General features: G+C 43.6%; 1 protein-coding gene across 1 annotated transcript in view; it reads left to right on the forward strand.

The window, feature by feature from the left end:
• The first annotated feature begins 282 nt into the window (after positions 1 to 282).
• Positions 283 to 24337, forward strand: part of NDUFB11 (NADH:ubiquinone oxidoreductase subunit B11) — a 38151-nt gene continuing 14096 nt past the window's right edge. Inside the window, exon 1 of the mRNA XM_077476424.1 lies at positions 283 to 527. Coding sequence (XP_077332550.1) covers positions 330 to 527 — 198 coding nt within the window. The 5' untranslated portion in view covers positions 283 to 329. The remainder of the gene's footprint in view (positions 528 to 24337) is intronic.

Here is a 24337-nt window from a genome sequence, read left to right on the forward strand (position 1 = left end):
AGTTTCCCATAGCCATCAATCACTTGTTTGAATTATCTATGAGACATAACATGTGTGCCCTGATTGGATGATAGGAGCAGCACATGAACTACTAGACTAGAGGATTCCGTTTATCCTAGCTACAAATAATGAGGGCTATTTGCCCACAGAAAAGATGGCATTCCCCTCAGAACGACGTAATTATTCCTATTGGTGGAGCGGGCGGAAGGACATCCATGCAGCCAATGTGAGTTGAGTTCTCAGCTTGCCCTCTTCCTGATTGGCTAAGAAGTGGGGAGAAGGCGGCCTGTCTCCGTGTCTAGCGTGAGTACGCTCAGGCAGCGGAAAATATGGCGATGTCCTTGTGTGTGAGGGCGCTGCGTCTCACCCGGGCCGCCCGGCCGCTGCTGAGGGGACCCGCCGCCCTCACCCGCTCCGTGCACACGGCACCCCGACCGTCCGCCTCCTCCTCCGTCACCGCCGAACACCAACACGCGGGGGGACCCGAGGAGGAGCCTGAGGATGAGGTGAACAACATGTTCCTGAAGGTGAGTCGGGCGGAAGAGGGGTGTTATTATTATTCTGTATGGGGTGGGTATTAACAATAATCTGTATGGGGGGAGGGATATTATTATTATTCTGTATGGAGGGGAGGGATATTATTATTCTGTATGGAGGGGAGGGATATTATTATTCTGTATGGGGGAGGGGTGTTATTATGTATGTGTGGGGGTGTTGGTATTATTATTATTCTGTATGGGGGAGGGGTGTTATTATGTATGTATGGGGGGGTTGGTATTATTATTCTGTATGGGGGAGGGGTATTAATAATAATCTGTATGGGGGGGGGGATATTATTATTCTGTATGGGGGAGGGGTATTAATAATAATAATAATAATAATAATACCCCTCCCCCATACAGAATAATAATAATATTCTGTATGGGGGAGGGGTATTATTATTCTGTATGGGGGGTATCCTTCTGAAGAATCCATTAAAGGAGTTCTCTGACCACAGCATACACGTCCATATTATAACATCAGATTGTAATAATAATACAAACAATATTTATATTTGATCCAATATGGGATTACATGAAAAATCTCCTTTCATGTTGTGAGTTCTGCCTGTCTGCTGATATCTCTTCCCACAGCCTCCTGTGCTCCCTTCATGCTTTGCAGCTTCTCCTCTGCTGTTTACTTTCCATTTCAAAGGACTACATATCCCATGGTACCTTGCTGCCTACAAGCAGCGATTCCTGTTATGACTCCACCTCCTGAAACTCCTATCAGCACCTCTGTAGATCAGAAGGAAAACCCTAGGTGCCAGGTTGCCATGGCGATCAGTAGTTTTGACCTGGTGCTTGGGCTGCTGCCCGAATGCTCCCTATGCCATCAGTGGACCCAGGACCAACATATCGGGTAGAGGGGAGAGAGGAGAGCAAAACACATGTCCGCCCACACCTAGAAAAATGAAGTCAGCAACTACAAATACTGCAGCTGCTGACTTTTAATATATGGACACTTACCTGTCCAGGCAGCCCCCGATGTCGGCACCGCAGCCGATCTTCCGATTGAGTGTCGGGTGCAGCCGCCGCCATTGCTGGTAAAGGAACCCGTTGGTGAAACCTTTTGCCTTCACAACCGGTTCCGTACTGCACATGACCGACGTGCGCTGCACTTTCTAATTGGCCTGACGGCAGAGGAAGGAGGAGGGGGGCCGAACTTCCGAGAGATGGTGCAGCGGCCCCGTCTCCCAGAAGTAGGGAAGGGATTCCTGTCAAAAACGGGTCCACCTTTCCCCCTCCCCCATGAAAGGTGCCAAATGTGACATCGGAGGGGGGAGGAGACGAGAGGAAGTTCCACTTTTGGGTGGAATGCCGCTTTAATGTTAGGGTTAGAGATTTCATTTCATATTTTTTTTTTTTTTACCGAGTGAGGGGGAGAGAGAGAATCCCTGTCATGGTTTTTGCTCTCAATCTGTATCTCCAGTGGGGAAAATCCCCCTCACTTGTCTGGACTGGAAGTATTTGGAATTCTCCTCAGTGGGTATGCAGTCTTCATCAAGTCTAAGGTTACTGTCTATATCTCCGTGTCCCATTGACAACTAATCTCAATTCTTGTCCTGTTGTTGTCACAGAGACAGGAAGTGAGGGAGAAATCTCCACACTACAGTCCAGACACAAAAACAAGACAGATGTATTTATTCCTAAGCTGTACATCGGCAGAATGGCACGGCTGGGCAAATGGGCGTACCTGTACGTCCCTTTAACCCCTTCCCGCCGAGCGTATGCAGATGTACGTACTCGGCTTCCGGGGGGTATACCGGGCACCTGCAGGCATTATCCCGTTACCGTTTTTTACAGCGGGCGTTTGGCTATCCAGCCATAACAACCGAAGCGGCTAAAAGCCGCTCGGCTGTTATGCCGGAGGAGCGGGAGGGGACGTCCCCCCTCCCACCGCTGTTACCGGTGCTCCCGCTCAATCGGGAGCACCGATTCACGCTCCGATGTCTCCGGCTGCTGGGGAGGAACTGGAACAAAGACATAATCGGCTTCGTTCCAGTCTCCTAATAGTAAACACGGAAGCAACGTCATGACGTCACTTCCCGTTTACTCGGCTGCCAATGGCGCCGGTTTTTAAAAAATATACAGTATTCAGAATCGCCGTTTTCAGCGATCTGAATACATTGAAGTGTAAAGGAGGGATTGGGGGTCTTTTAGACCCCCGATCCCTCCATAAAGAGTACCTGTCACCACCTATTACTGTCACAAGGGATGTTTACATTCCTTGTGACAGCAATAAAAGTGATCAAATTTATTTAAAAAAAAACTATTTATTCATTTCAAAAAAAAAAATTTTTTTAAAGCGCCCGCCGTCCCCGCGAGCTTGCGAAACAAAGAAAACGCATACGGAAGTAGCGCCTGCATATGTAAACGGTGTTCAAATCACACGTGAGGTATCGCCGCGATCGTCGGAGCGAGAGCAATAATTCTAGCACTAGACCTCCTCTGTATCGCTAACCTCGTAACCGTAATTTTTTTTTAAAGCGTCTCCTGTTGAGATTTTTAGGTACTGTACTTTGTTGTCATTCCACGAGTGTGTGCAATTATAAAGTGTAGAGGTCGACCGATATATCGGCCGATTTTTGCCGTTTTTTAATTAATCGGCATCGGCCGATTGTGCTGATAAAAAGCTGATTTAGAACTACAGCGGGACTTTGAAATGACTTCTGTATAGAAGTCAGTGTAAGTTGCCTGAGTCATCATAGAAACATCTTTCCTCCTCTCTGGGCAGGCTGCCAAGAAAAGAACAAAATGATACAATGTTTACACTTGAATGAATGAACTCATCTCAGTGTGTAGAAGTTCTCAGTTTAACCATTTAAAGACTAAATCTTTTCTGACACTTGTTGCTTACAAGTAAAAATCCTGTATTTTCTGCCAGAAAATCACTTAGACCCCCCAAAATTATATATATTTTTTTAGCAGAGATCCTAGGGAATAAAATAGCGGTTGTTGCAATATTTTATGTCACACGTCATTTGCACAGAGGTCTTTCAAATTTTTTTTGGGGGAAAAAAATACACTATTTAAAAAATAAAAATAAAATAAAAACAGTAAAGTTAGCCCGTTTTTTTTTTTTTTCTTTTTTTTTTGTCCAAAAGTTTTGACCTGTTTTTATTTAATACATAGGTTTTTTTTTTTTTTTTTATCTAAATCATACATACAAGTAAACTGATTGGAGGTTTGTTTTGTTTAATAAATGTTTAAATGTAAGAAATTTTCTGTATCACTTATGAAGGCTGCTTTCACACTGGAGCAGGCAGGCGTTGATGGTAAAACGCAAGTTTTAGCTTCTCTTTACCATAATTTTAGCGGTGCTATTTGGCTGCTAGTGGGGCACATATAACCCAGCTAGCGGCCAAGGAAGAGGTTAAATGCGCCCATGAAGCACTGCTGCCAAATCGCAGTGCAATGCGCTTCGGCAGTGGTGCCCATTCATATCAATGGGCAGGAGTGGTGGAGGAGCGGTATACACCACTCCAAACGTGCTGCTTGCAGGACTTTTTTTTTTAAGATCCTGCCAGCGCATCGCCTCAGTGTGAAAGCACTCTGTCTTTCACACAGACTGCAGGGGAGCCATTTTGCAGGCACTTTACAGGCGCTATTTGTAGCCCAAAAGCGCCTGAAAAACGCCCCAGTGGGAAAGGTGTGTTAGATCAAGTGGAATAAAAAAAAAAAAAAATAATATATAAAAAAAAGGAAAAAAATAAAGAAATAAAATAAAATCGGGCCTAACATATCGGCCCAAAAAAATCGGCATCATATATCGGCTATCGGCCGCCATGATTTCTAAATATCGGCATCGGCCAGAGAAAAACCCATATCGGTCGACCTCTAATAAAGTGTGACATGTTTGGTATCTATTTACTCGGCGTAACATTATCTTTCACAATATGCAAAAAATTGGGCTAATTTTTACTGTTTCGTTTTTTTTTTTTAATTCATGAAAGTGTCCCTTTTCCCAAAAAGTTAAAAACTGCTGCGCAAATACCGTGTGACATAAAATATTGCAACAATCGCAGTTTTATTCTCTAGAGTCTCTGATAAAAAAAATATATAATGTTTGGGGGTTCCAAGTAATTTTCTAGCAAAAAATATGGATTTTAACTTGTAAACACCAAATGCCAAAAATAAGCTTGGTCATGAAAGGGTTAAATTTGTCGCTGTGCCATTGCATGCACACTGGCCGGGACATCCGTGAGTCGCGTCGCGGATCCTGGGGACTCGATCGCCGTGGGGATACCCGCGATCATCTCACAGAGGGGAAGAATGAGGAGATGCTTATGTAAATAAGCATCTCCCCGTTCTGCCTAGTGACAGTGTCACTGATCACAGCTCCCGGAGATGAGTGATGTCACACGTAGCCACGCCCCCACAGTTAGAATCACTCCCCAGGACACATTTAACTCCTACACTGCCACTTAGTGGTTAACCCCGTCACTGCCAGTGTCATTTACAGCAATCAGTGCATTTGTATAGCACTGATTGCTGTATAAATGACAGTGATCCCAAAAATGTCCAATTGTGTCCACCATAATGTCGCTGATCGCCGACATTACTAGTAAAAAAAAAAAAAAAAGTGGTGAATAAAAATGCCATAAAACTATCCCCTATTTTGTAAATGCTATAACTTTTGCACAAACCAATCAATAAACGCTTATTGCAATTATATATTTTTGGGGGATATTTATTATAGCAAAATGTAAAAAAATGAAAAACTTTTTTTTTTTTTTTTTTTTTTGTTTATAGCACAAAAAATAAAAACCACAGAGGTGATCAAATGGCACCAAAAGAAAGCTCCTATTTGTGGGGAAAAAAGAACATTGATTTTGTTTGGGAGCCACGTTGCACGACCGCACAATTGTCGGTTAAAGCGATGCAGTGCTGATTCACAAAAAGTGCTCTGGTCTTTGGCCAGCAAAATGGTCCAGGGCTTGAGTGGCTAACAGAAAAAATACAGTGCCTTGCGAAAGTATTCGCCCCCCTTGAACTTTTCAACCTTTTGCTACATTTCAGGCTTCAAACATAAAGATATAACATTTTTATTTTCTCAAGTCATCTTCCAGGACGGCACACCTGAGAGATGAGAGGCTCCTCCCTACAGGAAACACAATCAATCGACAGCTGTTTTAAGTCCCCACCCTTCCCCTTGATCCTCAGTTTTTGATTGTGTTTCTCCCTACACAGCGAAACTGTTTGTTTTTTTTCCAAATGACCCGAAGCCTGGGGCTGGTGGTCTCCCCCTGGGAGCCGGACCACAAGCCTGGGAAGCCTCTGGGTCTGGTAGGATATTCTTGTCCTTCCTGGGGGGTTCCCCTATCTTTTCCTCAGGGCGGGCAGCAGAAATTGGAAGAGCCCCCCTGAGAGCTGAAGGACCCTGGGTACAGTGGTGTACCCAGAACTTCAGGGGCCATTATCCTGTCTCCCCCCTCCTTACCTGTACAGGTGGCTGTTCAGACGGGGGTGCTGGCCATCGGTTCTTTCCAGGGGGCTTGTCCCCGACTCCTGGGTCCCCGGTAGCTCGCGTGGGCTGCCGGAGAGGGCGTGGCAACAAGCACCCGCGTCATTTTCAAACTTCGGGAAAATGGCAGCGGCGTTCTTACCCAGGAGGGAAGGCTGAGAGTCAGTAGGAGCAGGCGCCCACATCCTCCTTTCTCTAGAGCGAGGAGGCACCAGTTTACTACGGTGGATGTCTGCCTTAACCACCTCAGATATGAAGATGGGAATGAGGAATGGAAGGCATTGCCCCCCCCCCCCCCATGTATATAGACTGACTTCCCTATGGGGACAGCAGTTGGGGGGGGGGAGCACTTTGGCGGCTATCCTCCTTGCGTGTGGACCATAAGGATGGAAAAGCAAGCCCGCTGGCTGTGGCAAAAAGAGGAAGACGACAACGGTGAGTACTTTACTTTCCTTTTGCCGTGGGAATTTAGCTGCAAAATCCCCAATTCCAGCCAGAGGGTTCCTGGGCATTTGAGATCTCACCTGGGGTCTGGATTCAAATAGCCCTTAAGCTTCTGCTAAAAACACCAGCCGCAGCTCCCTCTTACATCAGAGAAGCTGTATGGTGGACAGGTGGTGCAGAGGAACGAGTGTGCCTAAACCACTTCAGATGAGAAAGAGGTAGGTAGGCCATTGCTCCCCCTTCCCCGTGTATATACTGACTGGTGCAGTGCAGAACCTGGGGTCGGGATACAAATAGCGCAGACGCCACTGCTAAAACCACCAGCCACAGCTCCCTCTTACAGCAGAGACACTGGTTATCGCAGCAGTAGGTTGCCAGCCTCTCCCTACATGCCCAGTTGTGGTACATTTAGTAGGGATGAATATAGCGTACAGAGGGGACCTGGTAGATACAAAGTTACTTACAGGCCAGGTATACCACTGAACAAGTTATTAATTGGGCAGTGGTTGGTGGATTCAGAAGCTCCCCTGGTCAGCAGGTGCACTAGGTTACCGGCCCTATTAGCCCAGCTGCTAGGAATCTGAAGTTGCTTCACAATGTTTAAAAGCTGACCTAACATTCAAGGATGGGCAGAGACCAAGCTACTGTGTGGCACAGTAGGGGTTCCCTTGTCACAGATCCTCCTTTTGGGGGTTGCCTGCTATAGTTAACTTTCATAAGCTCCAACCTCCCACTCCACCTTTACACTGTGTTTATATTATAGTGTAGGAGGTAAGAAGAAACTTATTTTTTATTGGTTTGGGCTACAATCCACGCAGTGGCAGATCTAAAGGCGATTCACCATAGATCGCTCCCTACATCCTTTTAATTGAGGATTTTCTGTGCAAACCTATGCAAGAGCTACATAATTAATTGTTTGAAGCCTGCAAATAGCTATTTACCTCCCAGGCTAAACTGGTAACCACCTCTTCTAGAGAGGTCTTAAATTGGTCTCTAGGGCTGGGCTCATTGAGACTTTAGTTGCTAATCAGCACCACCTGGATATGTGCTGGCTAGCGTTTGCTCAGTCTATGGAGGTAAGGTAGGACAACAACTACTACTAATAGTAGGGTGTCCAACCATTTTAGGATCTGTTCCTTCTCTGGTGGTGAAGGTTTAGTATCTACAGCCCAGGCTATGCCTATGAAATAAATTGCCTGTTGGTTATTTCATAAAGGGATAGACCATGACTCCTCATTGGCTGCACACCAGTAGACCTCAGTAGTGAAGGTTTGTGCTTGCTGGGATGTTTTTGTGGCACAGCAGAAATACACATTGAGATTTGTGACATCTCTGCTTATAAGGGCTATATTGCTGTACATCAGAAATGCACTGCACTGAAGCTTGTTTGCTGTCCTTTATATACTAAAGGTACTGCTTTGTTTGGCTACAGATCAGAAAAATACAACAGTGAAGGTGGTCTGTACTTTCTGGTTTTGTGTTGCACAGCAGAAATGCACATCATTGTGTCTGGTGACATCTCTGCTCATAATGGTTATATTGCTGCACATCAGACATACACAAGATTGAGGTCTGTCTGTGGGGCTTTGTGTCCTGTTTTACTGCCTTGTTGGTTACTTATCAGAAAGGCAGCAGTGAAGTCTGATGGTCCTGATTTGCAGGGCGCTGTGCTGATTCAGACAGTGCTATTAACAGCAATGGCTGCCGAGTTTAAACATGCGATTTGACATGTTGAGTCGCATGACAAATCATTTCAATATGGATGTGCTATCTCTATTCATAGTGTTTTATTGTTGCACATCAGATTTGTACAGCATTAAGGTCTGTGAGGTTTTGTGTCCTGTATTACTGCCTTATCAGAAAGGCAGCAGTGAAAATTGATGGTTCGAATTTGTTGGGCTACATAGTAGAAATACAAATTGAACCCCTGCCAGGTGTAGTACATATACTGCCTTTGGTAATCCGTGTAGCACCACAAAGTGGTGTTGTGCTGATTTTAGCCATGCGATTTGACATGTTGAGTCGCAAGGCCAAATCGCTTCAATATGCATGTGCTATCTCTATTCAGAATTGTTATATTGTTGCACATCAGACATATACAAGATTGAAGGTTGTCTGTCCTTTTATGTCTTGCATATTCTGCCTTATTGGCTGCATATCAGAAAGGACACAGCAGTGAAGGTTGCTTGTCTTTTTCTGATTTTGTTTTTGCTGCTCAGCTGAGAGACACATTGAGGATGGTGGCCTCTCTGCTCAGTATTGGTATATTACTACACATCAGACATACACAAAGATTGAATGTTTGTGTCCTGTATGTCCTATATTTACTGCCTTATCGTTTGTATATCAGGCTAAGCAGTGTTTCTCATGGATCTACCTTTCTGCATCTTAGGGATACACAGCAGGGGTTTGTTGGCTGCAATCCTCCAGGGAGTCACAGCATTGGGGACCCCTTACTGGTTCGACCTGAAAATTGCTATTTGTTTTTTTTTTTTTTTCCCTGCGACCTGTGTAATCTTGAGGTCTGTGGATCCAGGAATCAGGGACTGCTGGTGTCGCACAGACACAAATGGTACCCATTGGAAGCCATAGTATATGACTTCTCATGCGTCTTGCAGTCCCAAGTCGCAGGTTGGGTCTCACGGGTGTGGGAACCCTAAACTTATCTGTCCCTTCTGATTGAGGTTTTGCTACACAGCAGGAATACTCATCATGGCGTTATTGTTTTATTTTGCAGCAGACCAGAAAGATTGCAGCTGTAAAGGCTGTCTGTCTTTTTCCTCAGTGTCTGCTTTTATGTTGTTGCACAGCAGAAATACTCAAGATTGAAGCTTGCTGGTGCTTTCTGTTTCAGAAAAACACAATGCTGCAGGTTGCTCGTGTCCTTTCTCAGTGTTGTTTCTATCTGAACTACACTACAGAAGTGCATGACAGAAAGGATTGTCTTGTGTTCCATATTTTTCCCTGTGGCATAGCAGAAATGCACAACACGGGAGTTGGTGTTCATATTAATCTTATAACTGTGGTGGTTTGTCAGAAATACACAACATGGAAGTTTTGGGTCTTTCTGTCTTTATAGCCTTGTTTTGCTGTACATAGGTAAAGCACAACAGTAAAGGGGGTTCCTGTCCTTTCCGTATTTATATATCAGTTATGACCTAGCTAGCTGCACTAAAGAAATACGCAGCATTTAGGGTTTGCTTGAGTCTTAATGTTTTTACGTCTTGGCAGCACATCAGAAAACCAGACTATGAGGACTGTTTGTCTACGTTGAGGTTCAGATTTGGGTCTCTTCCCATATTTGATATATTGGTTTAGCTAGTCACACTCAGGCACACAACATTGTTGTCTATGCTTGTGTCCTTTCTGTCTAAATCTATTGTGCCGTGCCCACAATCTATGATCATTTTATTTGTGATATTAATAATGCATGTATCACCTTTTGTATTTCAGCCTTCTTTTCCATGGAGGGGCCAGGAGTTCGGGCTGCAGATGCCACATGTCAGAAAACCTTGACCACTTGCATTCAGGGATGCCAGAACCATTTCCTAGGGTTGAAGCCCTGTAGGGTTATGGGACACTGGAGGAAGGGGATAATGAATCGCCCTGTTTAGTAAGAACTTGGAGAGTTCTGTTCAGAGGAGTATTAGGGCCTGAGGATGAAGTATAAAGATGTATACCCGATCGAATAGGTTTCGGCTTGGTGCATGGCCTTCATTTTGCCCTTTTAGCAAAACTAGACATAGCAATATGGGTAGTCTACTCCTGCTAGGGACTTTAATTCTCCTGAAGAAGGCTCTCAGGCGTAAGTAAGGACATAGATTGGGCATGCCTTAAACCCAGGGTTCAAGCTTCTGTTAATCTATTTCCCTTAAGTAGGCTTCCCTTTAGTCTTTTGCTGACATAAAGATAAAAGGGAAGCAGTTTTATTTCCCTCAACAGGATAGTGTTAAGACAGGCCCTCTTATTGATTAATGTAGTGTCCTTGTCTTACACAGGTCTCTTATTTATCTTTTTAGTGGTTCTAAGTAGCACCTACAGGCATAATAGGCCATGGTTGTTAGATGTGTGAGATAGGCAACATTGCTAACCTACAAGTTTAACATGTTTTCTGATTCCATTTTTAAGAGCCCATTTCACCTAGATACTGCATCTGAAGCGGAAAAGGCAGGAAAATCTGTGGAGCAGACCTGCAGATCAGCCGCATGATCCAGCTAACATGCCTTCATCAAGCATATGAGCGTATGGAGTGGAGGTAAAGCTCACTGCAGAGCCAAGGTTCGCCAAGAGGGTTTTGCAGTGGCCCCACCCTAAGGTAGGCCTGAGGTACTTGTTTATCCTCTCAGGTGTGCCGTCCTGGAAGATGACTTGAGAAAAGTACCAGTTACTTACCGGTAACTGTCTTTCTGGGAAATCTTCCAGGACGGCAGGCCTACTTCCCGCCCGTTGGAGGAGGGAAAATTCTAGAACACTAGAAGGTGAGTACCTATGAGGAATGATTTCCCTTGTGAACCTGGTTCAGGAGTTACTTCTCTACAAACTGAGGATCAAGGGGAAGGGTGGGGACTTAAAACAGCTGTCGATTGATTGTGTTTCCTGTAGGGAGGAGCCTCTCATCTCTCAGGTGTGCCGTCCTGGAAGATTTCCCAGAAAGACAGTTACCGGTAAGTAACTGGTACTTTTTTGTGAAGAATCACCAACAAGTGGGACACAATTGTGAAGTGGAACGAAATCTATTGGATAATTTAAACTTTTTTAGCAAATAAAAAACTGAAAAGTGGTGCGTGTAAAATTATTCGGCCCCTTTACTTTCAGTGCAGCAAACTCACTCCAGAAGTTCAGCGAGGATCTCTGAATGATCCAATGTTGTCCTAAATGACTGATGGTGATAAATAGAATCCACCTGTGTCTAATCAAGTCTCTGTATAAATGCACCTGCTCTGTGATAGTCTCAGGGTTCTGTTGAAAGCGCAGAGAGCATCATGAAGACCAAGGAACACACCAGGCAGGTCCGTAATACTGTTGTGGAGAAGTTTAAAGCCGGATTTGGATACAAAAAGATTTCCCAAGCTTTAAACATTCCAAGGAGCACTGTGCAAGCGATCATTTTGAAATGGAAGGAGTATCAGACCACTGCAAATCTACCAAGACCTGGCCGTCCCTCTAAACTTTCAGCTCAGACAAGGAGAAGACTGATCAGAGATGCAGCCAAGAGGCCCATGATTACTCTGGATGAACTGCAGAGAATTACAGCTGAGGTGGGAAAGTCTGTCCATAGGACAACAATCAGTTGTACACTGCACAAATCTGGCCTTTGTGGATGAGTGGCAAGAAGAAAGCCATTTCTCAAAGATATCCATAAAAAGTCTCGTCTAAAGTTTGCCACAAGCCACCTGGGAGACGCACCAAACATGTGGAAGAAGGTGCTCTGGTCAGATGAAACCAAAATCGAACTTTTTGCCCACAATGCAAAACGATATGTTTGGCGTAAAAGCAACACAGCTCATCACCCTCAACACACCATCCCCACTGTCAAACATGGTGGTGGCAGCATCATGGTTTGGGCCTGCTTTTCTTCAGCAGGGACAGGGAAGATGGTTAAAATTGAGGGGAAGATGGATGCAGCCAAATACAGGACCATTCTGGATGAAAACCTGTTGGAGTCTGCAAAAGACCTGAAACTGGGACAGAGATTTATCTTCCAACAAGACAATGATCCCAAACATACAGCAAAATCTACAAAGGAATGGTTCACAAATAAACGTATCCAGGTGTTAGAATGGCCAAGTCAAAGTCCAGACCTGAATCCAATCGAGAATCTGTGGAAAGGGCTGAAAACTGCTGTTCACAAACGCTCTCCATCCAACCTCACTGAGCTCGAGCTGTTTTGCAAGGAAGAATGGGCAAGAATTTCAGTCTCTCGATGTGCAAAACTGATAGAGACATACCCCAAGCGACTTGCAGCTGTAATCGCGGCATAAGGTGGCTCTACAAAGTATTAACGCAAGGGGGCCGAATAATTTTGCACGCCCCACTTTTCATTTTTTTATTAGTTAAAAAAGTTTCAAAAATCCAATAGATTTCGTTCCACTTCACAATTGTGTCCCACTTGTTGGTGATTCTTCACAAAAAAATGTTTTTTATATCTTTATGTTTGAAGCCTGAAATGTGGCAAAAGGTTGAAAAGTTGAAGGGGGCCGAATACTTTCGCAAGGCACTGTATGTTAGATTTACTGGTAATGCGGCTTCTGTGAGTCTTTCAGGACAGCGCCCACAATTTCCAGGAAACATTGCAGCTCAATCCTTTAAAACAGAGGTCTCCAAACTGTAGTCTGGATGTAGTCCTTTGTTTTGTTTTTATCCAGCCCTTGGGGCACTATGTAATTCACTGATACCAGCCAAGGGGCACCGTTCCTCCCAATGACGCCAACAATGGGGCACAGTTCCTCCAAATGAATCCAAAATGAGGCCCAATAAAGCCAGGGATGGGGGCCCAGTTCCTCCCCCATGATGCCAGGGATGGGGCATTTACTTCTGATGGCCAGAGTTCCGCCACCCTAAAGTCTAAAGAACATTAAACAAGCCCTTTGTTTAGAAAGTTTGTAGACCCCTGCTTTAAAGAGAGGGTTAGCCACATAGCTCTTCGGTTGTAGAAGAGTACCTTAACAACCTAGATGACAAAAAATAAATAGGGTGGGCAGTAGCTGTTTTCCTGAAAGACTTCTTGAAACAGTTACTGGTAAGGCTAACTTGAGTTTTTCCAAATCTGCTATCAGGACAACAGCTGAGAGAAGAATAGTTGATGTAGCAACTAGAGGAAGAAAGACACTTGGTGGAATTTTCTAATGAAGTACTGCCCCCTGGCTGACAAAAGGTCCAGCCTCTAATAGTGGATAACGTTTGGAAAGCTTGACCATGTAGCCGTTTCACAGAATAAATATGGACTGACATCAGCTCTTACCTCACAGGTGGTTATCGGAGCTCTAGCAGAATGGACGGAAGTCCCTAGTGGAAAATCCAAAGTTATGATCATATAAGATTTCCTAATACCCAACCTTAACCATCTGGTTATAGAATTCCTGTATGCTTTCTGACAAGATAAGACAGAGGGTGTGTGTGTCCTATTAACCCTATCTGTTCCCAATGGACCCATCCCCCCAGTGGCTTTGTTTCTTCTATCCTTACTGGTTTCATTTTATTGGATATTCGCCACCTGGGAGTGTCACAGGTTGTTCCATTGTGTATATTAGATGCTCTCTGACCTTACTTGTTACAATCAAGAGTAAGGAATCCAGCTTCCTGAAGTCTGTGGTTACTTTAAAGAGGAAGTAAACCCTTACAAACCACTTTGACCTACAGGTAAGCCTAGATTAAGGCTTACCTGTAGGTCCAAGAAATATCTCCTAAACCTATATGGTTTAGGAGATATTTGCCCGAAAACGGGCACCGCTGTCTACGGCGCATACGCTGTAGACAGCGGCGCGCAGGTGCACTAAACGCGGCAGTTCCAAGAATGGAGCTGCCGCATTTGTCGACTCCCGTGCGCATGCGCGGGAGTGACGTCATCGCGGCTTCACCGCTGTCATTCGGCGGAGCTGCGAGACGCCACAAGCAAGATGGATGCGGCGGACTACAGGGGACAGCGGCGACTTCGCTGGCTCCTGTGTCAGGTAAGTGACACATAATGGGCTACTATGCGATGCATAGTAGTCCATTATGCTTTGCCTTTGCAGGGAAAAAAAGAGGAAGTAAACTTATCAGGGTTTACTTCCTCTTTAAGATAACAAAGCGCACATCTTACATTCAGTGTGTGAAGTGTTTCTCTTGAGGATGAATTGGATTTGGACTGAACTAGGAACCATGATGTCCTGGGTGCAATGACAGACAGAGGATACCTTAGGCAGATAAGATCTGCGTTAGAAAAATTAGAACTGGAAAGATCAAAAAACAAAAACAAAGGTTCCCTGATGAAAAGCGCTTCCAGCTCTCACACAGCGGGCCAAAGTCACTGCCACCAAAAGCAGAGTTTTGAGGGTAAGAAGCTTTTAAGTGAAACTAAACATTCTCCCTAGTCTCAGAATAATCCAGACACATCCTCTACTTAATGGCCCAGTAATGTACAGTAAACCTTGGTTTGAGAGCATTTTGCAAGACCAGCAGAATTTGTTTAATACATTTTGACTTGATAGACAAGTAGCATCATGTCACAACAAGTGTAGCAATATAGTTGCATTTAATGAAGGTACAACATTTAGCAACTTATTGCTACACTTCGAAGTGCTTCTCTTTTATACTCTGTAGCTCCTGCTGGATTTTTCTTCTAATCCCCTTGTGGAGACTTCCATTTGTGGATGGACATTTTATGGTTACACAACCTATCACATTGCTATAATCTTTTTATAAGGACTATAAACTGAAGGACCTATGAATAAATGGTTGTGGAACAAATCATTTGAGTTTCCATTATTTCTTATGGGGAAATTCACTTTGACATGCAAGTGCTTTGGATTACAAGCATGTTTCTGGAATGAATTATGCTCGCAATTTAAAGTATTTTTCATAAAGAAAAGCCAGATTGCCTCGAAGTAAACATGTGGCTACCTCTCTCAACCTTTTAAGAAGGAAGATCACCTATTGGTGGTTGATGGTGCAACCAAGAAATAATCTTCCTGAGAGCAGCGTTAAAGAGAAGCTCCAGGCTCCTTCAGAAAAAAAAAGTGTCAGCAGCTACAAATAATATAGCTGCTGATTTTTTTATTTATTATTTTTTTTTTTTTTTTTTATTTTATATTGGGACACTTGCCTGTCCACCAATCCAGCAATTGACTTCACCCAAGCCAATTTTCCAATCGGCTCTCGGGTGCTGCCGCTGCCATCTCTGGTATGTGAAACCAGCAGTGAAGCCCTGCTACCTGCTCCCCCACGAAAGGTGTTAAATGTGGCAGCGGAGGGGGGCAAAGAGGAAATTAAGTGGCGCTTCGCTTTCATTTTCTTGCTGAAAATATTTTCATCATGAATTCGAATTGGGTCTATTGACGAAAAACTACAATAAAAATCGATTCCAATTTTCATCAGCTACAAAAATGTGAGGGGGGGGGGGGGGGAGGGGTTATTCTGGTTCCACCTCAACTTCCACTTTCCTAGGAGCTCCAACCCCCTGACTGAATTGCAGTCTCCCATCAATCATTTCACGCTATCTCTTTGGCACCCTCTGCTGGCCTTTATTTATTTATTTTTTTAATCGGCAACCTAATTCTATCCCCAGCCTATAATAATAGCACATTTTAACGTTTTTTACCAAACCCAGTAATATGAAAATAGTTCATCTGACCCCCCCCCCCTCCTCTCCCCACAGTGCCTGCAGCTTATAAATCTTCTTTTTACATTAAAATATTACCTCTGTATACCACGGTCAATGATGAACTGTACAATTTTTCCAGTGCTGAGAGTTTAGGTAGGAGGAGATTTCCATTATATCCTGTATTAGAGGTCACACACTGGGGGGTTTTCAGGCGCTTTTGGGCTAAAAATAGCGCCTGTAAAGTGCCTGCAAAACGGCTCCCATGCAGTCTGTGTGAAAACCAGAGCGCTTCCACACTGAGTTTAATGTTTAAAAAAAATCCTGCAAGCAGCATCTCTAGAGCACACAGCTCCTCCACCACTCCTGCCCATTAAAATGAATGGGCACCGCTGCCGAAGCAGCTTAATAGCACCGCTAAAATGATGGTAACGTGCCGCTAAAACTAGCAGAGTTTTACTGTCAACACCTGCCCACTTAAGTAATAACGCCTCATGCACACGGACATTTTAACATTGGCTTTTTTGAGATTTTTTGCTGCTTAAGAACGCCACTCCATGTTATTCAATGGGCTCATACACACCATGGTGTTTTTGAGCTGTAACAGGCATGGTCGTTTTTAAGCTCCCAAAAAAAAGGACCAGCACTAGAGCTGTTTTGACGCTAAAATAAGCACAAAAACGCGCATTAGCGCTATACTGACATTTTTTAGTGTCAGTGTTTTTTAAGCTGTAAAAATGTTTGTGGGTAATTTGGGAGAGGAAAATAGCAGAGGGATGTTTTTCTTTTAAAAAATGCGCCTTGGCGTTAATGCTTACAAACGACATTAAGCGCGAATTGACGCCAAATCGAAACGCTAATAAAATCGCGTTTTAACATTAGCTTTACAGCCTGTTTTTTAAAACGTCTGTGTATGAGGCCTAAGTGATACAGAAAATGTCAATTTTATTAAACAAAACAAACATCCAATCAGTTCACTTGTATGTATAATTTTAGATTAAAAAAAAAAAAACTCTATCTTAAATATTAAATACACAAAAACAGGTAATCAAAACTTTTGGATGTAAAAAATGGGCTAACTTTACTGTTTTTTATTATTTAGTCTTTCCCAAAAAATTACGCTTGAAAGACCGCTGTGTGAATATTGTGTGACATAAAATATTGCAACAACCACTATTTTTATTCCCTAGGGTCTCTGCTTAAAAAATAAAATAAAAAAATAAAAAATGTTTAGGGGTTTTAAGTGATTTTCTAGCAGAAAATACAGGATTTTTACTTGTAAGCAGCAAGTGTCAGAAAAGATTTTGTATGTAAATGGTTAAAGCGGGGTTCCACCCTAAAGTGGAACTTCCGCTGATCGGATCCCTCCCCCCCCCCCCTCCGGTGTCACAATTGGCACCTTTCAGGGGGGAGGGGGGTGCAGGTACCTGTCAAAGACAGGTATTTACACCCACTTCTGGGGATAGACTCCCATGGGAGTCTGCCTCTTCCTGTCCCTGCGCGCTGTCTGCTGGGACACACACGGGTCTCAGAGACAGCGCGGACAATTCCTATTGCGCTGCGCGACTCGCGCATGCGCAGTAGGGAACCGGGAAGTGAAGCCGCAGCGCTTCACTTCCTGATTCCCTCACCTAGAATGGTGATGGCAGCAGCCAAGAGCCGAACGATCGATCGGCCTCAGCTGCCGGCATCGCTGGACCCCGGGACAAGTGAGTGTCCATTTATTAAAAGTCAGCAGCTGCAGTATTTGTAGCTGCTGGCTTTTAATAATTTTTTTTTTTTCCACGGTGCAATCCCACTTTAAACTGGAAACGAGGTTTGGTCCATTGATAAGTATAAACATTGTATCTCTTTGCTTCTTTTCTTGGACTTGGCAGGCTGCCCAGATAGGAGAGGAGTAGCTCCACAGGAAGACTTCAGGCAACTTGCATGTCATTTGCAAGTCTGGTTGAAGCTTTAAATTGGCCATGCTGATTAATTAAATGACAAACGGCTGATATATCGGTCGACCTCTAGCCTGTATACATGCCCACATGTGTGATGCCAATATCATGTGACCTGGCTAGCTCTGAGAATAAGTAATTATTCTCTCCAGCATAAGACACAACTGAGCATGTGCAGGTCGGCTACCCTGCCTGTGTTTGCTGGCTTTCCCCGATGGTGCAGGAGGGGGAGGATCTGTACATACAGGATAAAACGGCCTTTTCACACAATGTAGAGGATTAACCCCTTAAGTTCCACAGTGAGTATAACAAGCATGCTATGCTGCATATACAGGCAGATTTTACTGCTATGGGTTTAAGCATGTATTGCACTACCACATAAGAAGCAGGGGGCATCAACTATCCTGCTGAAAGGGAAAAAAAGTGTTTAACTCAAAAAAACAAAACAAATGCCTTATCCTGTCCCCTTAAAGCATGTTATACAGCATGGTGTTTGTGCTGTCATTTGGCCCCCTTTATACCCTAAAAAAAAACTAGCTGATCCTGCCTGGCTATACCCTTCCCCCCTCCCTGCAAAGAAACCATGATAATGATGGCTGCTAAGCCCCTGAAACCCGGATTTATTTGTGTTCTCTGTCCAAACCCCCCCCCCCCGCTCATACCTGGGCTCACATTACAGTGGCTTAACCACTTGCCGACTGGCTCACGCCAACTTACATTGGCACGGGTGCGCAGGAAAACGTATCCGTGCATCATCCGCGGAAGCGTGCCCACGGACTCTTTGTCCGCCGGTGGCCCACGATTGTGGCACAGAGAGATGTAAACAAGGCATTTCCCTGTTCTACCTAGCAACATGACAGGGATCTACTGTTCCCAGTGATCAGGAGCAGTGATCTGTCATATTCTAGTGAGCCCAAACGACCCCCCCCCAAAGTTAGAACATGGACCACAGTTAACCTCTCGATCGCCCCCCTAGTGTTTAACCTCTTCCCTGCCAGTGACGTTTACACTGTAATCTGTTCATTTTTATAGCACTGATCGCTGTATAAATGCTAAGGGTCCCAAAATAGTGTCCAATCTGTCTGCCACAATATCGCAGTCAGGATACAAATCGCAGATCTACTAATAACAATATTTGGTACAACGTAGCACGACCGTGCAATTGTCAGTTAAAGCAACGCAGTGCCTTATCGCAAAAAGGGGCTTGGTCAAGGAATGGGGCTGAAGTGGTTAATGCATAATTTTGGTAAAAAATTCAGGTAATGTGCAATGGCGTTACAGCCAATAGAGTTCAGTGTTTTTTTTTTTTTAGTTTTTTTTTTATATATAGTTTAAAGTTGCACTTCTGTTTGTCAAAAATTGTTTGTGTCTGTAGTGCATATGCAAACCTTAAAGTGGATGTAAACCTGATTCATGAAATTTTGAGCTGCATTGCATTGTTTTCTCCCTTGTGTCCCTTAGCTGTCTTCTGCACCATTCCTCGGTTATCAGCCTGATAACCCGACAAGTTCTCCATCACATATGATAAAAGCAGCCAGAGATTTGTGTTGGGGAGGATGCTATAAATAGATAAGCAGAGCCTTGAACTATTCAACAAACAGAGCTGAAAGTCTCTATCTATGAGGAGAGGGGGAGGGGGGGGGGGTGTGCCAGACTTCACTGCAGTGCTAACTAGGAAAAGAAATTCTCCTAACACAATGTGCACTTTCTAAACTGTATATAAAGATGAAGACAGCAGATATACAAGTAAAATGTATGTAGGGAGATTTGTTTCATCTCTGTGTATCATCTGATGTTTACATCCACTTTAAAGAGGTGGGGGGGGGGGGGTGGTAAACCTGCAAGACAAAGACATAATGAGCTAGTATGCATCTCATACTAGCTCATTATGGAATACTTACCTTAGAACGATGCCTTGAATTGGCGCCAGCGCACCGAGTACACGGCCAACATCTTTCACCTGAGTTACTTCTGGGTTTGTGGGCTCTGACGCTGTGATTGGCCAGAGCCGCAATGGCTTTACTCCTGCATTACACCGGTGGGCCTTTTCTTCAGTGCGCATTCGCCGATGATGTCGGCAGCAGAGTTTATAGTGAATATCTCCTAAACTGTGCAAGTTTAGGAGATATTTACAGTACCTACAGGTAAGCCTTATTATAGGCTTACCTGTAGGTACCACAGTTTACAACCACTTTAAGCCCTCGTCCACATTGTAGTGATTTGACAGATCAAATTGCATGACATTGGCACTGTTCCAATGGGTGCAACTTCAATAGACACCTCTGCAGGAAGCCGCACAGATGTCTTTCAAGTAGCACCTGAAATCGTGCTGATCTGCTACTTTGAAATCATGCTACTTCAAGTGAAGTAGCACAATTTCAAAGTAGCATCAATGTGAACCTGGGCTAATACCAGAAATAACATGTTATTAGATCTTTACTACAGGAGTATATAATAAGTTTGGCAATTCTAGAGAAATGCCTAAGCCCGGGTTCACACTTGCTGTGGCTCACAGTGCGTTCCTGTTCATCGATTCAGGTGCGAATGAGGTCCGGATTTCTGCCTAAATTTGCACCTGATTTGGAGTCAAAGATGCACAGGACCCTTTCCAAATGTGGACCGTGACTATCCCGGAGCTGTGACCTCTAGCACTGGACCTCCTCTGTAACTTTAAACTGGTAACCTGTAAAAAAAATAAACAGTCGCCTACGGAAAATCTTAAGTACCGTACTTTGTCGCTATTCTACGAGCATGCGCAACTTGAAAGCATTACATGTTAGACATGTATTTACTTGGCATAACATCATCTTCTTTAAAAAAATAAATAAAAATGGGGGTATATATTTTGTGTGTATATATATATGTGTTTTTTTGTTTTGTTTTTTTATATCATTTTTTTTTTTTTTGTTCTTTATAATTAACGTGTTTTTTTCCCAAAATTATTGCGCTTGCAAAACCTCTGCGCAAATACTGTGTGATACAATGGCAATTGTTGCAATTTTTTATATTTCCTAGGGTCTCTGATAAAAAGAAAAAATTTTTTTATATATTTTATAAAATGTTTGGGGTTACGAGTTATTTTTTAGCAAAAAAGCCCGATTCTAAAGTGGTTAAACGTAAAGGAGCCAAGGCCTCTTCCATCACCTTGGTGAAAAATGGCGCAAAGGTGAGCCCGAAAGGAAGGGCTCTGAAGTGAAAGTCATTAAATGCTGCTTATGGCTCCTCCTTCACTAAACTGTAGATAGAGGATTGGCACAACCACTTGCTCCCAAAGCCCCCACAACTTGGCATTACAAAAGGTGCCTCTTTTTGACATCAAGGGGAGGTTTGGATTTTGCTGTGGCATGTAAAACGTACAGAAACCAAGCCACATTAGAAATGAGATCCCTTTAAAAAGAAAACCAATTGTGCCACTTGCATACCACAGGATGCCAGAAAAAAGGGGTGCACAAAAATAACGCATTCAAGTGTCCCTGACATGTCCAAGACCAACAGTTATAACACCAAGCAAACACGAAAGCCAGAGGGACTCATACCTGGGGATGACTAAAGGCACTAAAAGTCTGACCCGCTCATCTATGTAGAGGGTGCAGCAGAGTGACATATGACTTTTTAACATGGTTCCAGCTACCGAATGCCACCGTGCTGGGCCAGAAATAGCAGTACCAGTGAGGATTGTAGGGCAGCAATGTCTACCTAGAAATCCTGTCCCCACTCAGATGGGACATTGCCTGCCAGAAGACATGGAGTATTTGAGTACTTAGACCAGCATATGGGAGTTCCTACTGAGGGAAGAGGAAGCATAGATAAGGAGACATGTTAAGTCCTCCCTGCTCACCATGAGAGTGTGAAGTGCCCTAAAAGATCTCTAAGTGGACAGGGGGAACTGGGTACTCTAGGGCTCTCCATGAGCACAGAAAAAGGAAGGCAGCCCTGGAACTGTTCCTGCATGTCAGTGGGGTTCCCTGGGAGTTGTAAGAGACTTGAACTGCCATACCCATAAAAAAAAAAAAAAGCTACAGGTGTCAGGATGTGCAAAAATAAAAGGTAAGAGGAGCCACAGAACATGAGACATCATAGCGCCCCACAGCTCCTGTGCAGTGCTCCTGCCATGCTGTAGCAAACACTAAAGCTGAGAGCTTCATTTTACACAATTCAGTGCAGTGTTTCCTGGGAATTGTGGCTGGAGCTACACACTCAAGTGCTATCCCATTTGGGATTTAAAAGCGGCTGTAAACCCTAGCACAACAGTAGACCCTTTCCGGCTTTATCCGTAGCCCCAAAGGGGGGACAGTTTGTGCAAAAGCAATGCAGTGCTTGCATTAGACAACGCAGAAGCTTCTGCAACTCTTTTGCAGAGCACACAGGATGGGGAGGGGGGGGGGGAAATTATTAAATCTGGAAACTTCAATGACCTGAAAATGCAAACGGAAAAACTGATACAAAATAAATGAAAGTGTCCATTGAAAAAAAAAAAAGAGAATCTCCACTCAAGTAATCCAATCCCTGAACTGTGCAAAAAAAAATGCTTCTCATCCACTCTGCAAAAAGAATTCACCACCGTGAAATATGATCAAAGGCGTCTCTTACCAGCTTTTTTGGACCATTAGGTTATAAATGGTCATGAAGCGCTCAATGTATTAGTGTTGGAAATTATTCCACTGCACTCCCGGCGTCCAGGTCGCCAATAGAAAAATATTATACCTAATTTAATTTAGCCATGGAATGAATGGTCCTTTCTTTTTATTGTCCCGTGGCAGTTGTGATTTAACCACTTGAAGACCAAGCCTTTTCTGGCACTCTTTGGTACAAGTTTAAACCTGTATTTTTTTGCTAGAAAATTACTTAGACTCCCAAAACATTATATATATATTATATATATATATTTTTTTTTTTTTGCAGATACCCTAGGGAAAAAGGCGATCATTGCAACTTTTTTATGTCACGCTGTATTTGTGCAGCGGTTTTTCAAACGCAATTTTTTGGGGGGGAAAAAAACACAATATATACCCTGATTTATTATTTTATTTTTTGTAAAATATGAACAGGCTTTCAATAAAGAGAATTAAAAAAAAAATCTCCTTGAACTTTTTTTTTTTTTTTTTTTTTTTTTTAATATAGGTCTAGCTAAAAAAAAAAAAAAAAAAAAATTATATATAATATCTCTCTCTATCTTCCCATTTATTTTTTAAAGGGGGGGGGGGAACTTACATCCAGCCTGGACTGAAAGAGACGTCATGACATTGTTCCAGTCCTCCATGGCCGTAGAGGGAATCAAGGGCCATCTGGTCTTTGTTCACCTCTGACCAGCCAGCCACACAGTCTGATCGTTTGGAAAGTGATCCAGTGGCTAATGAGCCACTTGGATTGCTTTCCTGGGAAAGCCAACCGCTGGCTGACAAAAAATAAATAAAATAAAATACCGGGGTTATGGCTGCTATCTTCAGTTATAACCCTGGTAAACCACTTGCAAACTGCAAAAAATATACTGTATATGTATTGCGGTTGGCAAGCGGTTAAATAAATGAGTTAAAGTTTTTATATACTTCACGTGGGAGTTCAAATATTATTTTTCTGTTGGTGGTGCCGGGAGCTGCCTGTATGGTGCAGTAGAATCATTGAAAAACCCTGATGCATTGAGCGCTTTATAACCATTTAAAATTTTTAAAGCGGATGTAAACCCGATTCGTGAAACTTGAGCTGGGCACATATATCTGCAGTGTTTTGTCATCTCTCTTCAAAGCCTTGTGTCCCATAGCTGTCTCCTGCTCTGTTATCGGCCTCCTAACTCCTGATAAGTCACATATGATCAAAGCTTTTTTGTTGAGGGGGATGCTATAAATAGATTAGCAGAGCCCTGAACTATTCAATGAAAGGCTCTGAAATGCTCTACCTATGAGGAGAGGGGGTGTGCGCCTTTCCTCCAATCAGCTTTCCTGGCTGTATGCCCAGACTTCAGAGCTGTGCTAACCAGAAAGAGACCATTTCCTAACATGATCTGAACTTTCTAAACTGTATTATTTAAAGATGAAGACAGCAGATATACAGGTAAAACTTATGTAGGGAGATTTGTTTCATCTCTGTGTACCATCGGATGCTGTTCACTTCACTGGGTATATGTGAGGGTTTACATTTACTTTAATGGTCCAACAAAGCTGGTAAGAGACGCCTTTGATCATATCTCACGGTGGTGAATTCTTTTTGCAGAGTGGATGAGAAGCATTTTTTTGCACAGTTCAGGGATTGGATTGCTATTGAGTGAAGAATTTTATGGACACTTTTTGTATTTGTTTTAATTTATTTTGTATCTGTTTTTATGACTGCATTTTAAGTGGTTGTATACTCAAATTTTTTACTTTTACCTACAGGAAAGCCTATAATAAGGCTTACCTGTAGGTAAAAAACAAAATATCTCCTAAACCTGTACGGTTTAGGAGATCTTCCCCTCGGTATGCGCCGCTGACTGCAGCGGCGCATGCGCACAAGGGGATTCTCGGCCTGAAAATCCGGCAGTGGCCGGCCGGCCGGAATGAAATCTCCCGCACGCATGCGCGGGAGTGACGATATCGCGGCTCCGGCCCCTCACAGCGCTGGAGCCGCGATACCCGGAAGAACGCCGAGGGAGCATGTCAGCTCCCTCGGCGTG

Source organism: Lithobates pipiens, unplaced genomic scaffold, assembly GCF_037356315.1.
Source record: "Lithobates pipiens isolate NorthernLeopardFrog02 unplaced genomic scaffold, aLitPip1_a1.2 Scaffold_1, whole genome shotgun sequence".
Classification (NCBI taxonomy): Eukaryota; Metazoa; Chordata; class Amphibia; order Anura; family Ranidae; genus Lithobates; species Lithobates pipiens.